Here is an 18352-nt window from a genome sequence, read left to right as displayed (position 1 = left end):
GAAAATGCTTTGATACCTTTTCCTGCATTGCTCTTGTGTGTTGGGGCATTGGGTTTGGGGTTTTTGGGGTTTTTTTTGGAGAAAAATAGCTGAAAATTGTAACATTCTGAGAACAGTATTCCCACTGGATCTTACCTCAAATGAAAAGAATGTGACTTGCAGTCTTTGTGATTTATGAAAGTTTAAACATTTTCTGGTGGGAGTGCAGGTCACCATATGGTAACAAAAGCCCTTGCTAGTTATCTTTTCTGCAGACTTTCAGAAGTAATTGCTGGAATCCTAGAAGACCACAGAGTATTGAAGTATTGGGACTGCATAACCTCTGAAGAGCCTTCCCAAATCTACATTTCATTGATTCATCCATTCTATAAGGCATAAATTTTCTGATTGTGAGCCAGTCTCTCTAAGTCAAAACCATGGTCCCACCGTTTCCATTTTATTCATAGCACTGTAACATTTCCAACACCAAAGTATTCCATTCAGAGAATCCATAGTTAAAAAAAAAATCACAAAGAAGGACTCAAAGTCACACCAAATAATGAAAATTTATTGTGCCTGAGATGTATTACACTTCCCAGGCAGCGTGGGGTGTGTATTTTGCGATTTGTGTTCAAAACCCAGCTCTCATATAAAGATCATTTGTTATGAAGCACTAAAAATCTGAACTAATGCACCTTTGCAGCCAAGGGGCTGACTCCCCCTGGCTGGGGTTGGGTTTGTGTGGCAGAATACCTTTGCAGAGCCACAGACTGCAGGTTTTTGTAGCCCTGCTCATGCTTAATACCAGACTATAATGATGCACCCATGACATGGACTGTAAAAGAATCCTCTCCCGTTTTTTGTGTTCTAGTATATTGCTCTTATGGGAAATTTTCAGCAACTTCTTTACTCCAGTTCTCTGCTGCATCTCCTTGCAGCTGGTGTAATGAAGACAATACATTCTGGGAGGCATCTTGACTTGGGAGTGGCAGTTCCATTTATTCGTGAATGTTTAGTTGATGAGGTGGTGTTAGGTCATAGCTTTGACTTGATGATCCGCGAGGTCTTTTCCAACCTAGCTGATTCCCTGATTCTGTGTTTCTGTGAAAAGGAAGCAGCAGCAGAGCTGCCGGTAAACACGCCGTGTCTTTGTTCCGTGTGGCTGTTGGACCGGTCCTCAGAAGCGAGGAAGAAGCTAACTGGCTGTGCTTTCTTGTTCCCCAAACAGCCCAGAGGAAGGAAGGCGCTGCCTGGGGAGCTGGTGCAGCAGCAGAGTGACACGCTGCTGCCCTGGCGGCAGCACCAGAGTGCCAACGGGCTGCGGCGGCAGAAGCGGGACTGGGTCATCCCACCCATCAACGTGCCCGAGAACTCCCGCGGGCCCTTCCCGCAGCAGCTGGTTCGGGTGAGTTCAAGCTCAAAATACTGATCATAGTGCTCATAGTGATGGTGATCTTGTGATGGCTCCTCTGCTGAAGCAGTAGGTGTGGGAGGCCTGGCTCAAAGCACAGGCTCTCTGCTCTCCCTCCCTCCTGCAGGAGTTGGTTGCCTTTTCCATGCTGCTCCAAAGCTCCTCGCCCCAGTTTCCCTCCCCAGCTGACGGCAGCCTAATCGCCTCCTTCCAGCCAGTCCCTCCTGAGACGCTGGCACTGCTGCCAGCATGGCACTTTGCCCACGCTCTCATCCAAAAAGCTGCTGCAGGTGTAAAAGCTGGGCTGGGTGGCACCCAGCAACAAGGGTGCTGCATCCTTCCCTTGCCATCCCTTCCCTTGCCATCCCTTCCCTTGCCATCCCTCCCATCCCGCTGCAGATGCGCGGCGGCCCGGGGGAGGTTGGCTGCCTGCCGCCGCTGCAGATGGATCCGCCAGCCTCCCCTGTGTTGCTACTTTCTTTCTTCACAAGGATAATCTCTGAGATCAAGTTTACCCATGTGGTTTTTTGTGATGATTACGGGATGACAGGAAAAGAAAAGGAAGGGAAAAGGAGTGTTTTACAGAGACATTTGGTTGACTTATTGTTATTGTTGTTGTTGATAAGTGTTAGAGAAATGCAAACACGCGTTGCTATTCCTCTTGTGGGTGCTGGTTTTGGGTTTTTGGAGCAGTCAAATGATTAGCTGTAAAAAAAAAAAAAAAAAAGTAAAACTCCTTGGCAGACATTTGCAGCTAGCTCTTCCCTTGGAAGAAAATGGCAACAATATAAAAATTCAAAAGTTATTTCAAGTAGCAGTGGTGTGTCACTGGCATCCCTTCTCAGGAAGTTCATTTAGTCCTTTTGAAGCAGTGGCTGGATTCACATGAGTTGCATCATTACCTGTTTCTGTGTCTGGGAGGAAGGGGCATGTTCCCAATTCAACCAGGGATTGGATAAGCTTGGATTGTTTAAGTCGTTTCTCTGTGTAATTAGAGAGTACAATAAGGACTAAGAAGTACCAGGTGGCAAATATTCTTATGTCTGTCCTGGAAAACCAGGGAGGGAAGCCAGAGAGTCTTTGTGTGGTCAGCAGTGCAGGGTACAGAGTGACCCATTAATGTGTTGTCCTACTAAGCTGAAGAAATGTCTGAAGAGAAAAATAACCTGATGTGTCAAAAATGCCTTTCTCAATTAATAATTTAGATTAAATCCCAAATTCCTGTGAAAAATAAAGGGGAGTACTTGCAAAATGGTCTTGTGCTCTCTTCCATTCCCTACTGATTTCTTTTGAGTTTTGACTCAACAGCAAGAGGACAACTTGGCACCAGCTTACCATGGCAAATTTGTTGATTTATAAGGACTGAAATCTCTGTGGCACTTTTTACCCTACAGTCTGGAGATGAAACAGAAGGACTCGACTATGCAAAATTCTAATATTAATGGAAATGACAAATAATAAATTTTATATAGGTACTGAAGAATTTATATTCATCATTTAGCCTACCGGTAACCTTGGAAAGATAACCTGGCTTATAGAAATACAGAACTCCCAGATTTTCAGCAATATATTCCATTGCAGTTTTAGAGTACAGATGCTAGAGGAAGCACTGAAAATGAGGTGAAAATGGGGTAGGAAATAAAAAAAAAAAAACAACTGGCTCACAAAGGGCTGTTTTCCTCTTCACCTGACATACAGAAAGCATCATAATGACAGGGAAGATCATACAGAGTGCAACTTGATTAAGCGTGAGACCCCTGATGTTTCAGGCTTGGGTTGAGTTTCTGCTCCTCTGCAGCATCTGGCCCTTTTGCCAGCCCTGAATGTGAAGCTTGGGTGATTCCTATCAGGAGTTACAGCTCTCTCCGTTAGACTTTGCTCTTTAATTATCCAAAATAGGACAAATCAACATCTTCAAAGACCAGCACTATCTGATTATTTCCATCCACATAATCTTCAGATTGCCCTGGAGCATTTTGCTGTCTCCTAGATCTAGGTGAGAGTTTTGATCTGATTTCCCATGCTTTTGCTCGCTGGGCACTGAATATTTTTGTGTCCATCTGCTCACAAACTGGAACCAGAAGTGCACATGTGAAGTTGCAGCTCAGCTCTCATTTGTACAGAAGCAGGTCTGTCACCATTTTCTCTGCTGTTTTATATAAAACATTCAAACCGACCACTGGTTCTTGGACGCTGAACTTTTTTTGGTCCAGAAGGACCAGCCTGAGTTTGCTTTTTGTAGGTATAACTAATGAAAACCAGTCCCTCCACAGTGCTGTCTTTGGTTCTGGCTTCCTCCAAGGAGAGGGAGGGATGGCATGAAAAATCTCATCACTAAAAAACCAGAAAGCCCTACCAGAAGTACATTTTCGTAGAACCACTTGCTGTTTGCGTTTTTATAGGTCAGACTAATTTGAAATGCATAGGCAAATCTTTCAGGTTCCCTCCTACTCCTGCTTCCTATTGTGAAGGTAAAAATTCCATTTTATGGAAGTTGATTAGTTACTTGTCAGTATTTTTAGCAAGGCTGTGCCTGAATGAGGTTTAAATCATAGCAAAGGTGAATGCAGCTTGATGGGAGCCACATACCTCGAAAGGCAGCCCTGTCTGGTTCAGCTGGGATCAACTGTAATTCTCTGCTCATTAAACCATTTCATTCTGATAAAATACGTTAAATGAAAAAGTTTTTAGAGAAAAAAAGAAAAAAGGAACATTATCCCTGCCAAAAAACCCCTTCTGTTAATTACAGGGTTTTTTTCTTTCTGTGGAATATCTGTGTCTGCTCATATACATCAACCACACTAACTAGGAAATGTGTTTCAGAAAAATAATAGCTGAAAAAATAATAATAGGAATTTCTAATTAATTTTGGCTGCTGAAAAGATTTACTTACTCTTTGAAGAGTTTAAATTAACATCTGACATTTATAAGCTAAAAAAAATTTGTTAGTGTATAAAAATGTTTTGTAAACTCTGCTTTTGTCTTTGAGCTGAGAAAACAGTTATCAAAATTTATTGATATATGCTTATTCATTTTGGAAACATTTATGAAAATCTTGAGTTTAATTTCCTTCTGCTTCACTTCCACCTTTGTACTAGGAATAATATTGTGCATGCTGTGAAATATTTCACTGTTGTGAGGCTAATTTCATTACTAATTGTCAGGTACTCTCATTATTATAACTGAAGTCCATAAAAATGCCTATTAAAAATACAAAAACAATATGAAATCCCCCTCCTTCTCCAAGCAAATGACTCATGCAGGCACACTGATCAGCTAAGATAATCTATTAAATAGTTGCACCCTTGCTGAGCTCTGTCTATTTTCTCACTGACTCATCCTTTTTAGCTACACGCGTAGCTAATTCTTAATTATCTATTATCTAATTATCTATTAGCTTATCTTGTATTTCATCCTCTTTTGAACTTCAAAAAGAATCTCAGTTTTGGATCCACAAGCCAGTCTCCAGCTGCTTCTAATGGGAATCTTGACTCAGTTTTCAAGGCAAGTCTTGGTCCATCTCAATGGACTACATGAAAATAATTAATTTAAAAAAACAAGTCTTGTGCAGAGCTGGCCTTTGGTCATCTTTGACATGCTTAGATAATGGGCTCCTCTGTCAACCACTGCAACTATGTTCTCCTTTGTGAGAGCTCCAGACTTTCAGTTCATCTCCAGGACCTTTGCAGAGCTCTTAGAGCCTCCCATCTTGCACTTCATGGACCCAAATTTTTCCAGCTTGCCTTTATTAAGCATAAAACTGAAAAACGTATCATTTTCCTGTTAGATCTCTCATGATAAACAACTTGTTCATTCTCATTATACCAGCATGAAAATCCCCTGAGGATGACCAAGGCAGGATCTTGGTGCTCTCACAAGCTGCCTTGATTGCGTGCTGCAGGCACAGCATGGGCTCCCGGATCCGAGCGCTGGTGATCTCAGCCACGAGAATACTGGAAATAACCTGATGTGTGTAACAGGGAGTAAGAGGGAAGGATGCATTTTATGTAAATTTAATCAGAAAGTCTTGAAGTGGCTTGGAAAGTTGGCAGAATATAATAGACCTGAAGACTCTTGTGTTGCTGCTCAGCAGAGGTGCCGTTGTTGGGTTGGGTTTCCAGCAGCACAGGGCATGTTCAGAGAGCAGAGAGCTCCTCTTGACACACTGCAAAACCCTGTGGTGGACTCATGGGTGGGTTTAGCACATCTTAAGCTATCCTGTGACATTGAATATTTAATGTGAAAAAAGTTGATAGCACACTTTGCAGCTCAACAGCCTGTTTGTGAGCCCCAGCCCACCCTGGCTCAGGAATTGGGTGAGACAACTCTCCCAAAGTCTGAAATCCTGGTGCTGGAGACACACAAGGCACACTGAGCTGTGAAATCCCAGCCAGCCTGGACCATCAGCCCTCAGTGCTGCCATCTCCTTTGCTCCTCATGGCTGTTTCAGTCTGTGCCTTTGCACTGTTTTAAATAGTTTTATTGTAGGAAATCCCTCTTGCCTCCTCTATCACAGCGTTGCTCACTGCTGTGAAATTGGCAGTGCAGAATCCATTAGCTCCCAGCTGCAAGACAGATGGCATCTGTCTGTGGTGAGAGAAGGTTTGTTGAGAAAAGGCCTTGCAAATGCTTCCCAAAGGACATCAGACCTTACTTTTCCTGAGAGAGATGCAGACAGCATTGATTACAAATAGACCTAGATCTTCCTTGTTCTCCACAGAAACAGCTGTTTCTTTTGCCTTACCAGCCACACACACACTCAAAGAAAAAAAATTGCTAGTTCTGGCTCTCAGAGCACCTCACCTTTGTGATGCCCTGTGAGCATCATCAGCTGAAATTCAGAAATGAGGGGATTTGGTCTTTATTGTAACACTCAGAACAGGATAAAGGAGCAAGCCCAGAGGGTGGAAAGGAAATGGGACATTGTGCAGGTTGTGGATCACTGGAGAGTCACAGCCTTTCTGTGAAAGATGGTTCAAGGATGTAGCTTGAGACAGCTCTCGATTCAACTGCAATTTCACACCACTAACCAACCTGGCACCAAAGAGGGAAAGATGAGCAGGAAAATGGGTCATTAATTGTTCATCTTGCCATGGTCTTGGATCTGGTCAGTTTTGCCATTGATCTCTCCTCTGTGTGTGTGTTACCAAACCAGGACTCACATATGACTCACAGAATGAATGGACAAAGTGAAATATGACACAGTGCTACTCCCTTGATGTGTCCATTTGAAATTCCTTTAAAACCTACAGTCTGAAGTGAGTTCCTGAACATATTCCACGCTATATGTACTGCTCAAAGGACATCCCTGATGATGCCATTCTCATTCTCCAGCATTCACTGGAAGAGAGGGGCAGATCCTGATGTAAATCTGCCAGAGCTGGTGGGGCTACCCCAGTGTGTGCCTTTTGGGAATCTGGGTTGAAGGAAGCAGATGCCCAGTGCTTTATGGGCTTTCCATGCACACGCACATCCAGCATTATGGATTGAAAAGTGCAGCTACAGCATAAATGCTCCATTTAAAATTCTCTTACAACAGCATTCAAGCCTATACTGTAATTATACATATTGTATTTCCTTGTATTCAGACCCATAGGGAATTTATATTGTCCTTGCTAAAGCCAGAGGGACTGAAGGGAAGCAGTCATTTAATGATTCAGCTGTCTTGGGCTCTATGATTTAATCAATCATATGAAAGAAATTTTTAGATTCTTTGTGTTTAGAGTTCTCTTGTCTGAGCAGAAAATGTTCCCTTTTTGAATTGCTTTAATAGCTGTATTTATGCAGCTGAAAGTTCCTTAAGAAATGAAAGTAAAATCAAATTGCTGAGAATGCCTAGATAATTTATCGGAGAATATTCAATTAGAATATATTAATATTTTAGATTTCCATCATTAATTTAATATTCAGAGATTTAATTTAGTCGTTGAATTGCTGTAGTGCCATGCGTGGGTAGATTGTTAGGCTGAGTGCTTAAAACACCTGCCACAAATGGGTGAATCTCACTTTGATTCCCAAGAGCACAAATGCCTTTCTACTGACATAAGTCTTGCAGCAAAAACTCAGACACTAAATCTTGCCTGTGCTCTGCATTTTTCCATAATTGCAGAAAGGAATAATACAATCTTCTAGCAGAAATAAATGCAAGAGCCTGATTTATTTATGCATTCAAATCCAGACTGAGGGGGAATTTGGTGCTCTGTGGTTTTGAGTTTGTCAATGTATTACTGAAAAATTTCATTTTGCCAGACTGGCCTTGTCACTTACTCAAGGAGAACCGTCGTAAGTGAGGTTGGGATTTAAAGGTGATTGACACTTTGCAGACAGATATCAAGGACTCCTATTGCCCAGTTCAGCTAAAAAAGCTGCCCTTGAGTTTTTGCCATTTTCCAGGATACTTTGGGAATAGTAACCTGAAGGAAAATGCCCCACTAAGTCATAAAAAACCCACTAAGTCATAAAATGCCATTTGATTTGGAAGTGATAAATCTTTGAATGTAGCATCCCAGTTGCATGAAGGAAATGGAACCATTTTTAATTTCTCACACAGCATAAAAGCTGAGATTCTCAGAAGCCACTGGAAGCAGTGAGACTGCTCCCACTGATTGGGAAGTATCAGCATGACATTTCAGAAGTCTCAAAAATCATTGATAATATTTATGATTAACTTAAAATCATTAATTTAGGGTACAGCAAGTCAGACTGGGAGGAGGCTGGGATAACAGACCTGTGGTCTGACCTTGTGGTTGATGGTTCAAACTGTTTTGCAGTCACTCAGCATCCCCTGAGGCAGTGGGGTGGGATATACCAGCAGAGGGTTGTGACCCTACTACCAATGACTACTGGTTAAATACAAATTGTAAGTGAGAGACAGGGCATGATAGAATTGTTTAGGTTGGGAAGGACCTTTAAGCTCCTCAAGTCCAGCTGTGATCCATACAGCCTTTGCTTAGGTATTTTTCCAAGCAGGATCTGACTTTTTCACCCTGCCTGCATCACTGAGGATGGTCTCTCACAGATAAGAACCCGAGGCAGGGAAGCTGAGTGGCTTTGAGACCACAGAGCTGTTACCATGGCCATGGGCAGCACTCTCTGGTTATCAGCATCAGGGCCTGTCCTTGGGTTATTTGAAGAATCTCATAATGGACTCGGATTTTAATGGAGCGGTCAGAAATCTTCTGCTGATGGTTATAGTCAGTCCCATTATTCCATGTCTGAGCCCACCTGTGCATCAGGTCTGTTACACACAGCTCTGTTTCCATAGCCATGCAAAGGTGCTTCTCTGCTCTCTGCTGGCTCCCCACCAACTCCTCCTCCACCACCACCACCCCCATCCAGCCCACACCTTTCAGCTCCAGCTTCACATCAGGAGCAGGAGATTCAGGAAGAACAGAAGGATAACTACCCCTCGAATTGTCATCGCAGGCATACTGCGAAAGAGTTCATCAGTCACTCCAAAGAGTATTTAGCTATAATACCCCATTGCACATATTGCAACATATCATTACCTCCCATCCTCTCCAGAAAGTGAGATAACTGTAATAGCCACTCAGGCTGGCTGTCATTACGTGTACAGGCAAAGGCAGGAAGGCATAGTCAGAGCTAATGCACACAGCTCATGAAAGCTATTGAAAATCTGTGAAGACAGTGTACACAAAAACAGTGGGTTAATTTGCTTAGAAAAGAGCTTTGGTTTTGCTCCTGCCTTTTCCAAAGTAAAACAGTAATAAAGAAAAAAGCTGAGACAGAACAGGCAAAGAACTCACAGTCTGCCTCTTTGCTGCAGGAGTTCATTCTTTAACACTCGGCACCCACATTAGGTGAGTGTGGGACTTGGCTTCCTTGATGGGTTGAAATGGACTCCCAAAGACAGAGTGGTGCTGTGTGGGTGTGAGTTTGGATTTGCAGAATGATGGTGCACATATAACCTTGACAGCTAGGCTGTTGCTGAAATTCACTGTAGCAGGCTGGGATGAGATGGGAAAAGAAAAACCCTACAGTTTTTATTTCCTTAGTAGTGCATATGTTCTTGATAGTCTGCACCAGTGAAGAATTAAATACAGCACCCTGGAATTTCAGATGTCAGCTTTTAAGATTTTAAAGAATTTACTCTTGGGCTAATTTTAAGCTCTCACTGCTGTGGTTAATTGTTTTTTATATAAGAGCTGAGATTTTCAGTGATAAAGGTGTCACCATCCAAATCCTTTCTTAGCTGTCTCTAATGCAGGCTGATGAAAGATGTAAGCTCATGGCTACATGATGGGGCAGCAAAGAGTGGATATGCAGTAGTTTACCCATTTCATTAAAGGCCCCATTTCTTTGCAGTTTTTCCTTACCCATAATTCTTACCATATTTTTTTATAATTACCATATTTATAATAACATTCATATTTGTTGCTAATTTCCTTAATTTAAAGGACATTTTCCTCCTATCCGAACAGTTAGACTACTTCAAAAGCAAACAAACAAAACCTTGGATTATATTAAGGGAAACATTTTGCCCAAGGCAATTTGGATATCTGCAGATGGTGGTACTGAACATTTTGGCCCTAGTTCAGCAGAGATTTTAAGAATGTGCCTAAATTTGAGCCTTTAAGTAACTCCAGTGACTCTTCAGAATATATTTGTTGACTGGAAACTAAGGACATGAATAATGCCTTACTGGATTAATGCACCCAGCATTGTGCAGTACTAACCTTTTGGGCCATGTTTATAGTTTTTATTAGATTCCCAGTTTTAATTACACTTCTCTGAGTGTACTGGTAGCGTACAGGGAGCCCCCTCTCAGATGTGCACACACATCAGCCTTTGCATGTGTCCTTTTTTTCCTAATAGACACCAGAACCTGCCTTGAAAAGCCACCCAGTAGAGTTGGTTGCATTTTTTTGGCATTGGGTAAAAAGAGCCAAATTCTTTCCCCTCCGTGAGCCAACTCATGCATCCCACAAGAGCCCCCACAGCTGCTGAACCTGCCACATACTCATCCTTGTCATAATAACCACCTGGCCCTGCCCTCCCTGTGCAAAGTTTTACCTGAGGAATTCCCCTTTAGGAATCAGGTTTTGGAAACCAGGACTGATCCTCTGTGACTCAAGCTGTAAACTCCTAAACCTGGAAGTTTCTCATGGAAATATTAACAGACCCCTAAATGCCATAGTGCTGATGGCATTGCTGGGACATTGGCCTTCCTGACTCCTCCTTCCACTCGTGATCTCTGCTCATTTTAATCAAAACATCATGGTCTAAGGAGGGTTTTGTGTCTGTGCTTGGGTTTTTAGCCCTTTTGGGCTGTTTTTCAGTTGACTTACTTGTTTGATTTGTGCTTCGAGGCTTTGTGGGCTGTAACATTTATTTAAGCAAAGAACTTAATTTTCTTGTCGTTAAAAGAGGGACAGTTTAAGCAAGAAGAAAAACTGTGTGGGCTTGTTGTTTCTAAGAAATGAAAGGCATGCATTGTGTTGTGACAAGGTTGGACATGGAGCCCGTGGTTTGAACCTTTAGGGGAACTGGTAGTGCATGTGCCCCTCAGCTAGTTAAACTCCTCTGTGGAAAAGGCAGAGCTGCAGTGTCCCCATTAGTGCAGGACTATGAAAAATTCAGTGGGAATGGCCAATTTTCCTTATTTCCAAGTCACTGTAAAAAGCTATGGCAGCTAAAAGGCAGAGTTTCTGACCACACTGTGAGCGATTTGGAGTTATTTCTGAAGTAACATCACTGGAAGGGGAGCATATTAGTAGAGGGAGGAAAGCAAACTAAGATTAAGGATCTGCACTAAAAAGTGTTGCTAGTTAATCCAAGCCCTCAGAAGGGATTTGTGTGAGTTGGAAAACAAAAATAAATGTTTGGCCAGCTTACATTTTCAGTGGTGTGGTTTGCAGTGAAGTGATGACATAATTTACTTACCAGTAAGTGGCATTCAACTGCCTCCAACAAAAAGAAATTACAGTAGAAGAATCAGAAATCATCAGAGCATAAATCTTTCATGGAAGATTATAGCAGTTATTTATTATTTGAAAGCAAAGAATTGAGAAGCAAGGTGGCATTTTCTTTCAGTCATGGGAAATGCATCCTGTAATGTCTCCATGGAAAAAAGGAAAATGCTGCACCAAAGTGTTCCCATTCAGCTCAATGGCGAAAGCACTATTCGTTAGCATCTGGTTTTGCAGGGAAACTCCTGTTAAGAGAGGAATTTAAATAGTGGAGGAAGCATTTCCAACAACTGTCTGGGCTTACCGAGTATTTTTCAGACAGTGTTATGTTTATGGCACAGGTTTTTGTATGCAAAAGGAAAAGGCAATTCAGAATTTATGAAACAGCTGCTGTGTCTTTTGAGCACCTAAGGGACAGGATGACACAACACATATGTATTTCTGAAGTCATTGGAAAGAAACAACCCAACAACTTTCTGTACTTCCTTTTGAACTGCAACCCATGGTATCTGCAAGCATTAAAACATTTTCTTTTAATTTTTTAATTAGACATGAATACAAAATGTAACATTTGGGTATAACATGCTATTAGGAAACCAGCTCTTTTTCTCCTCCTTCTGTATCCATTCAGTTGTTAAATGTCCCCCCTCCCTTCCTTTTTTTTTTTAACCTCTTGTTCTTAATGAGACTTCCTCCTTCTCCCCATGAATCTTTATGTAGGCAACCTTAGTTCTTGATTAATCAGTAATTAGGGAAGGAGTCATACTGATTTCAAGTCTTCAGTATCATACTCTCCAGCTGAAATTCAAAACTAAAATCTGAAGGGAAGCCATAGTGTCAATATTATGCTCTGTCTAACCATATGATGACAAAAATCACATCAGAGTCAGACCAGGCATATCTATTTATATAGGCACAAATCTGTCCTGCTTGATATCGAGTGTAACACAATCATAATTCTCTCCCACGGCTGCTTTCTCACACATTCCCTGCCTTTGTCACCATCAGCATTCAATATTTCGCCTTAAAGTTTACTACACCCTCTGTCATCTCATCTGACACGAGCTTCCTTCGCTTCACTCCGTGTTTGCTGAGCAGTTAGGGCTCAATTCAAAGTTTAATGAGCCCTCGTTAACCTCCATGAGCTTTGGATCAAACCCTTGTAGTCTAATATGGAAATAATGCCGGGGTATTTATGGAGTTAAAAGCTGCCACACAGTGGTCTGAGGATAAAGTCACTGCAGGCGGGCGGCTTAATGGGGTATTAATTGGATAGAGGGTGTTCATAAGTACTGAGCACTGAGTGTGGATGCTGCTGAAAGAAGGGAGTAAATGCTGAGTGGTGTGATCCTAAACTAAGGTTGAGGTTCCCTTTGCATCTGTGACGTAGCTCTGTTTCAGCCTTTGTGGGGTTAATGCCGATGGGGAAGAGTTTTCTGGCCCGGGTTGATGGGTGCTGTCACTCACAGGTCATCTTCCCTCTCCTCCTCATGCTCTGAAGTTGTGCCTGTCCTGGCTCCATCAAAATCATTCTTCCAGAAACTAACTGTTAGCCAAAAGGTGGTGTTGCTGGAAAGGAGATGCTAATTCCACACCACAGCTCTTGCATTTCCTCTTTTTCTCTTCTCTGGGGTAAGGTGCTTTCAACACAGCATTGAAAGTGACCCAAAATGTTGTGTTGCCTGAGCTCTTGGTGCCAGTCAGCCCCCAGCAAGGCTGTCTCTCTATTCCTATGGACTGCTTGGGATATTCCCTGGGGCTCTGCTGATCAAAAACCTCGACCAAGTCACATCAAAGCAGCATATATTCAATATTTTAGTCTATTCCCTTGGGTTCACCTTTTTGTACCCAAAATACTGTTAATTCTTGGAGAAGCTCCATTTCTTCCTTAGGCATTGTGCAGAGGATGACCAAGAACAGCAAGGAATTAGTCCTTGTTGGCACAGATTGCCTCAAGGTCTGAAGGATACCTGTGTCCCTTAGCAGATCCTGCGACCTGCCCAGGGCCACCACAGCAGGGATACCAGGCTGCTGCTGCCCCTTCTGAGCTGATCCTGCCTGTGCAGGGCCGAGGGTTTGGGAGCTGTGGCATCATCTCTTCACCAGAGAAGTGGGACTGATTCCTTTCATTTATTTATCTTAGATATTCTCTGTGCTTCTTGCCTTTTCGAAGAGCTGTTCCTTTCCTTCTGTGAAGCCACAGATGCAGCACATCCTGTCTTCCTCCATGCAGCCAAGTGCTTTTCCCTTTGGGCTGGTGACAAGTCACTTATTTCCTCCATATAGCTAAGGAAAAAAAAGAACAATCACATATGCAACCATTACAGAAATGTTTTTCTGGAAACTCTCAATCCATATCTCCATAAGACATGTCCCCATTCTCTATCATTTCTAAGCAAAAGGCTGTGTAATAGCTGTCTCTGTTCTGCCTGTGTGCCAGCCTGCAGTTCCTGCCTATCCTAATCCCATATGGGAACGAGGCTTGAACATATATGCTAGGAAAGGTTATGAAATTCTGCTTGATTGGCTGCTCTCCTTTTTATTCTTCAATTGATTAAGCAGCTGCTAAAATAAGCCTTCCATTGGAGGAGTTCCATAATGCCCTCCCCTCTAGAGCAGTACTGCAGCCTATTTACCTCCCTTCTTTGTGTCTACACATTTCCAGTTCTTGTCTCCTGTTCCACATTTCGGGTCTTGCTTTCACAGTTTTGTTTTTGCTGTAGCGTGTTCCCATCTTTCCAGACGTTTTTTCTGTCTCAGGTGGTCCCTGTGCCAGGATCAGGAGTCACTCACAATCCCTGGAAACTGTGAGGTTGGCTGAAGTCTTGGCTGTCTCGTTTCTTGTACCATCAGTTCCAAACCTTTCTTCTCAGTTGGAAATATTTAAAAAAAAAATTAAAAAAACCCCACAAACACCTAGACTGGTGATGGCTCCAGAAATTGAGAATGTAAATACAGAGCAATCTGTGATGAAACCTGGAGCATTCCCACTGTCATCTCTCCATGGATTTATGTACCAGTTAAATGCGTTTTTCCTACAGGACAGTGTGGGTGGAAGTGTGGACATTTCACAACTGAGGGTGTTGCTTTAAGGGCTGAAACAAAGTGTGGGAGATTTCATTAATCTTTTCCATTCAGTTTTTCTGATTGAGCTTTTTTTATTTATAATTATATGTCTGTCTGATTGAGAAGGCTATTTATCCCTTCAATGATGAATTATCAAGAAGAAAGGATGGACAGGATGCTTTTAAAGCCTTTCAGCCCCATAGTTGTAGCCACTTATACTGATAGCTTGCACTGGAAAATGGAATGTGAATCAGAGAAAACATGGGAAATAATAGGAGGAAAATTCAGAATCCATTTCTGATGAGTTTATATTAAACCCAAAGATCTTCCACTTCATAGAGAAATTATTTAAGTTTTATGCAGCTTTTGAGATTATGACAAGCTGAACAACTTGTTCTGGCTTGGTGCTCAAGCACCATATGGTACTACTTCAGCAATTTGATGTGATATTATGAATAAGAGTGCATGAGTAGTGAAATGTTTGGGGTTTTTATATCATATTGGCCTTCTGCAATAGACATTAAAAATGAATTCTGTTTAGAGTAAGGGAAGGGGGGAAAAAAACCCAGACCTGCAGGTTTCAATAGCATAATTGCAGCAAGCAAGTGGAAAATGAATCTGTGGTGATTAGGAAACCAGTTGCTGACAGGATCTCTTGGACAGGTGGGGATAACCCGTGTTTACAGTCCCTGTTCTCCTTTAGGTTTTCTCTGGTACAATGCTTGTATTATCTTTAAGGAAAAATCTTTATATGCTATTATCTATGTTCAGGGCTAGTGGTTTGCAAATGATTGTTATGCAAGTGGAAATTGACTTTGTGTGTAGAAATAAAATCTTAGGCTAAGCTTGTAATCTCAGGCAAGTATATGGAAGCAATAGTCAGCAAAAGATAATGATAAAATCTCAATATCCCCGTCTGAGGAAAGGCCATCACTCTTCCCTGTGTTTCTTGCCCACTAGTTAAAGGAAGTTGCTTCCTCAAATCTTGTTGCTAAAAGTAGTTCATGGATAGCAGGATGTGACTGCTGGTTTTGGAGGATGAAGTAAGTGGAGATAGGAGGTCTGGTACAACTCACAGGCAGTGGTCTCCCTTACTGTGTCAGTGTGTACTGAATTCTAAAGAGAAAACAAATCCCACCCCTACCAATACATACGTATATTTTTATATATGTGAGAGATTTGAACTAATGGCATGTGTAAATCATACATCTGGTGTGCCCAGAGAGGTTGGGACTGGTCCATCACTACTGATCTCATGGGAGGAACCTCTGGGAGGCTCTGCCTGAGGATTCACTGGAACAACTAGTGGGACTGAACACCTGCCTGGAAAATTTGGCTCAGTTTCTTACTCTGAATTACAGCTACATTAGTAGAATTTTAAGAGACAAATGCTGCTTTGAACGCAAACTGTTCATACGGAAAAATGTCTGATTTTTATAGTAATTTTGGGATTTGTCTTGTCTGGATATTTCCCTAAATTTGTTTTTCAAATGGCTTTTGGTTCAGAATGGAGCTTTAGTTTGTAGTGTGGATAGTGCCTCCATTCCACAGAGCTGACTGGTTTTCACTAGCTGCTTTGCATTGTTTTTTTTTTTACCCTGAGAATTTCTTTCTTCTTGTTCTTAATATATTCCCAGTCGGAATTTAGTTTCTGGAAAAAAAAGAAATCTTTCATCGCTGCAGTGATTTTTAGCGGTTGTATCCTTTTATGCATCATTCTCACACAGTGTGAACATTTTAACCTTTTCTTAATTATTAGCATTTCCATTCCTGCTGTTCATTAATCTGTGCTGGGCAAGGACCATGATGTGTTGCCCAAGGATGCGGCCGTGGAGCTGCTCAGCTCCTGCTCTGTGGAAGCCTCAGCCTACAGAGATTTTCATGGAGCATCTACCATTTCGCTTTTGAAGCCTGAACTTAGAACTGATCTATTTATTTTTTAATGGATAGGTTGGCTCACTGTCCTGCTGAGTTTATCTGCTTTAGTTATGTATGTGAAAATGTTGTATAAATCCAAGCTGATGCTGACTGCACTCGGGTAGTAAACAGTGCATAGCAGATCCTTACCACAAGTACACAGAACCGGTTATTCCTGACACCTGGTAAAATCTAAAACAAGAAACTGATAGAAATTAAGCAGTAAATTACCCAACAAAAGTTAAGGTCCAGCCTCTCTTCCTCTGGCTCCAGTTCTCACTTACAAATGGAATTGTGGCTGCATCTACAGCTTTAGCTACCTGGATTTTCTCCTCACATATTTAGTAGTACGTGCTCTCAGACTTCAGTTCACAACTGAATTGCAGGCACAAATGCTGCTGATGCCAGGGGAGCCTAAATGACTCTGCAAAAGTCAGAAAGGAAATCCAGGGTATACTTGAGAGCAGACTCTCCCAAATCCCCCAAGTAATCCCTCCACCTTAGATTTTTTGCATTTCCTCTGGAGTTGTTAAGATGTTACTGGTGGTAACTTGAGCTGATAGATATTTCTACAAAATCTAGTTTTAAAAATAACATCCAGCCAAACTGAAACTTATTTCAAGTGTTCACATTCCATAATGTTTTCAGTAGGATTATACTTCTCATAATCAGCAAAGGCCATATTTTTCAGAACGTGACTGTATTTTGGCAAAATTAAGATTCTAATATTTATATAGGTTTTGTTCTTCATTAATTTTCTGCAGATAAAGCAAAAATCCCACTTTGTAAATGGCTTTTATTTAGAATACAGTTCAGTGGTGCTTCTGGAATATTGGTTTGTAATTCTCATATTCATTTAACCCCAGCTATATGTAGTGAAAACATAACCACTTTCCTCTTGGTTAGAATATAATACTTAGTGTTTTTTAAGTCTAGTACTGGGCAAACTGTGCTGGGTTTTATGTTGATGATAAAGCTTTAATTGCACTTCTGAAATCCTCATCATGTGTAAAGCAGTACCACTAAGCTAAATGGGAACATCATCCCATAAAAACCAGGCAGCCTGGAGTATGATTAAGAGACAGTAATTTTTCCTTATTCGGATCAGCATGGTTTCAGTTTTCGTACTTTGCTTTCCAACACTTCACCACTGCTCACACACATGTATTCCCTACCACCGTCCAAGGATTTCCATACAGACTCCTAAATTCATCCTCTCCCTCCTGCATGGAAACAGCAAAAACTCTACAAACAGGCTTTAATTTCCCCAAGATTCCTCTGCAGCCAGGCCGTGTTGAACAGCTCGATGGGCCCGCGGCATTTTGCGCGCGTTGCCGTGAGCGGGTGGCAGGAGGTGATGAGGAGGTGGCACCACCTGGAGAGAAGTGGCACCAGGTGGTAAAGAGGTGGCACCATGTAGCAAGAAGGTGGCATCGCACAGAGAGAAGGTGGCACCACATTTTGAGAAGGTGGCACCACGTGTCCTTTTCAGGGAGGAGCAGTTTGACCCTCAGCTCCTTGTTTCCATGCCTGATGTGGGGAGCTGTTGTACATACAGAATGACATTGGCTGCGTGGCAGCAAAACAAGAACGTCTTGAGAGTTCTTAGCTAGTGGGAAATGGGAAGAGGAAAAATGTGAATATTGTTAAAAATCTGCTTTCTTGGGCAGGTGCTAAAGCTGCACCTGTCAGTGAGCACTAATAGGGCTTAGTTCACTTGACTGAGCATTACTCAGGGGAGATTTTGGGCCAAGTTTCCATCCTTGCCAACAGTTTCTTTCTCCACTGTAATTCATTAATTAGCAGCTATACCTGTTTACATAATGAAGTGTCGGAGAGCTTTTATCAGTGTGTTGCCATCTGAAATGTCACAGTGTTCTCTTGATCAGATTAGAAATGTCTGACCAGAGAGTCCCCAGTATTTCAGGGCATTGCATGTGACTCACGAAAGGGAACAGTCAATGATGGTCACAGTGAAAGAGTCAGACCAGGCACATTTTCTACAGTGTAACTTCCCAATGCTCAAATATTTGAAAGTAAAAAGAATTAA

The 18352-nt window shown here is 42.0% G+C and overlaps 1 protein-coding gene across 2 annotated transcripts in view; it reads left to right on the top strand.

Annotated features, from left to right (window-relative positions):
- Positions 1-18352, top strand: part of LOC129127871 (cadherin-4) — a 421144-nt gene that overhangs the window by 266446 nt on the left and 136346 nt on the right. For both annotated transcript variants that reach the window (XM_054644769.2, XM_077187244.1), the window contains one exon: positions 1208-1384. In XM_054644769.2, the coding sequence (XP_054500744.2) occupies positions 1208-1384 (177 nt within the window). The remainder of the gene's footprint in view (positions 1-1207; positions 1385-18352) is intronic.

This window comes from Agelaius phoeniceus, chromosome 17 (genome assembly GCF_051311805.1).
Source record: "Agelaius phoeniceus isolate bAgePho1 chromosome 17, bAgePho1.hap1, whole genome shotgun sequence".
Taxonomy (NCBI): Eukaryota; Metazoa; Chordata; class Aves; order Passeriformes; family Icteridae; genus Agelaius; species Agelaius phoeniceus.
This window is presented reverse-complemented; position numbering and strand designations above follow the sequence as displayed.